This window comes from Penaeus monodon, chromosome 12 (assembly GCF_015228065.2).
Source record: "Penaeus monodon isolate SGIC_2016 chromosome 12, NSTDA_Pmon_1, whole genome shotgun sequence".
Classification (NCBI taxonomy): domain Eukaryota; kingdom Metazoa; phylum Arthropoda; class Malacostraca; order Decapoda; family Penaeidae; genus Penaeus; species Penaeus monodon.
The window spans coordinates 15,650,271-15,652,770 of record NC_051397.1 but is presented as its reverse complement, the minus strand read 5'-3'; the positions used below and the strand labels follow the sequence as shown (position 1 = coordinate 15,652,770).

The following is a 2,500-nucleotide window of genomic DNA, read 5'->3' as shown; positions in this document are numbered from 1 at the left end:
TTTTGTTAGTTTTTAAAGGGAAACACTGCTACAATAGAAACGGAATGGAAACGTGTCTTTTCGTACTCGTTAGTTGTACCTCATCACATAAAAAAAGAAAAAAAAAGAAAAGAGAGAGAGAGAGAGAGAGAGAGAGAGAGAGAGAGAGAGAGAGAGAGAGAGAGAGAGAGAGAGAGAGAGAGAGAGAGAGAGAGAGAGAGAGATTAAATATATATATATATATATATATATATATATATATATATATATATATATATATATATATATATATATATATATATATATATATATTGGTGCTTATTACGCCTGACGAGGTAGTCTTGTATTGTTCTAAACGTTTTAATTTCGTTTCTGTTCGTTAGTGTTTTCATTTCAGCTGTGTATATAAGGTTTTGTTGCTCATTTCCTTTATTACCTGTCCTTTTTTCCGTAAATAACTAACTTCCCTTTTCATTTAACAGGACGCAGTGGAGAACCAGAAAAGCAATAACACGAAAACAGGAAGCGGGAAAGAAGCCACGACCGAGGGAGAGGAGGAAGAGCAAGTGGCAGTCGCAGGAGTTCGATCCCGTTCCATTAACCTCGACCACATGCAAGGAGTCTTCTTCGTGCTGTTCTTGGGCTATGTGGCTTCCGGTCTCATCTTCGCCGGGGAAGTTGTCTTGGCCAAGAAACGCGCGGGAGACGATCCCGGTTTCGACTGATTCTCGACTCTCGTTTTTGGATTCGGGAAAGCCGTTCGCGGATTCTCGACCTATATTTTTAGGGTTCGTGGATTCTCGACTTTCATTTGCGGATTCGAGAAAGCCTTTCGCGGAATACCGCTTCAATCAGGGACTTGGCTTTATAATCACACTCAGAGAAGACTTGCAATACGCTAGACTTATGCACGTAAAGAGGAATTATTAGACAACCATATGCAAATTAATAAAGTTAGTTGGGTCTCACTAAAGCACACTTACTTAGAAAGAAGAGAAATATCACACTAACTCACATAAACATTTTTGGAGCAAAGTGTAGTGTCTTGTACGCAAATTGATAACAACAAGCATACTTTAAGCAAACCCAGTCACCTTCAGTTTACTACATGCACAGATATCCCCTAAACGAATACACAGGAGAGAATAGGAAAAAATATTCTAAAATACAAAAAAGACTACATATTCCTCAGACAAACGCACATAAAGCATAAACATGCACGTTAATATACCGCTATATCAACTGTATAGTTTCATGCCCCATTGAAATGCTTTTTGTTGAATATTCGCAAGACGCGAATATCATTTAATTTCATTGCACTGTAGTTATATAAGTGTAAGAACTCCATGCCATGTAAAAGTAGTCATAATAAACGTTTCGTTGAATCACCATAAAATAATATGAAATAGATTATTAAGCCCTTGACCATGAACCTGTCACATTCTAATTGCAGGATCTATCATATTTTTTTACCTTTCATTCGTTAAGAATCAGTTGTATGAAACCTGAAGTAAAGGAAGTAAAGCAGATCACAAAGCGTGTCCAGCGATAAGAAAACGATCGTAAGAAAATGAACAATGATGATAGTAAATTAGATTCAAAAGTTATTGATATATTAAGATAAACGTAAAAACAGTGTTATACACGGTAAGGTTTTCCACACTGGAATTCCTGCGCCATTTTGGTCATCAAGGAACTGCCATTCCGTAACGTCATCAACGGCGTTCTGACATCACAAAAACACGAAGACAAACAACCACATACAAATAGTCTTTCTATGTATTTGGCTTTATACGAATAGTTTTTTTTTATCGAAAATAAAGTTTGAAAGGTTTTGTGCATTAGGGAGTACATTGAGACCCTTGAAAGGTGCGGGGGAGAGGGGGGGAGGGGGCAACTGTCCCAGCCCAGCAAAACTTGTGGCCTATATATATCATTTTACTAAATACTTGCCTGGCTCCGGGCAGTCGACTAACATGACAACACATTATTTTGCCAAGCTTACAAGCGATCACAATTACGAAAATTACGTTTTAATTTCTTGATGGCGAACGCTATCCCTGCCAGCTAATTGCTTTGCCTGACACAAGGAAGGCTGATAAATCTGGTGAAGTTGCTGGAAAAATGGAACCCAACAACACAAGGAAAACACGAAATGAATCTTGTTAATAAATAGTTTTATTACTAATTTTGACATCTTCGAAATACTATCGTTATAAGTGAGTATAGATTTAAAATAAACAGAATTCATCTCCAACAACACCAATTGGTGATGATGACAATGATAATAACAATAATAATGGTAATAATAAGATAATGATAACAACAATAATACTAAAAATAGGAATGGTGATAATGATACAAATAACAATAACAGTAATAGTGACAGTGATAATTATAATGACAATGATATCATGATAATAATGATATTAAAAGCAATAATAATTGTTATAATAAAAAATAATAGCAATAATGATAATATTAATAGTAATGATAATAATAATAACAACAACAAAGATAA

General features: G+C 35.4%; 1 protein-coding gene across 1 annotated transcript in view; it reads left to right on the top strand.

Annotated features, from left to right (window-relative positions):
• The window catches only part of LOC119579633 (glutamate receptor ionotropic, delta-1-like), a 9,954-nt gene extending 8,604 nt beyond the window's left edge, over positions 1-1,350 (top strand). Inside the window, exons 10-11 of the mRNA XM_037927547.1 lie at positions 1-4; positions 462-1,350. The exon at positions 1-4 is cut by the window's left edge and continues 284 nt beyond it. Of these exons, the coding sequence (XP_037783475.1) occupies positions 1-4; positions 462-704 (247 nt within the window). The 3' untranslated portion in view covers positions 705-1,350. The remainder of the gene's footprint in view (positions 5-461) is intronic.
• Positions 1,351-2,500: the final 1,150 nt, after the last annotated feature.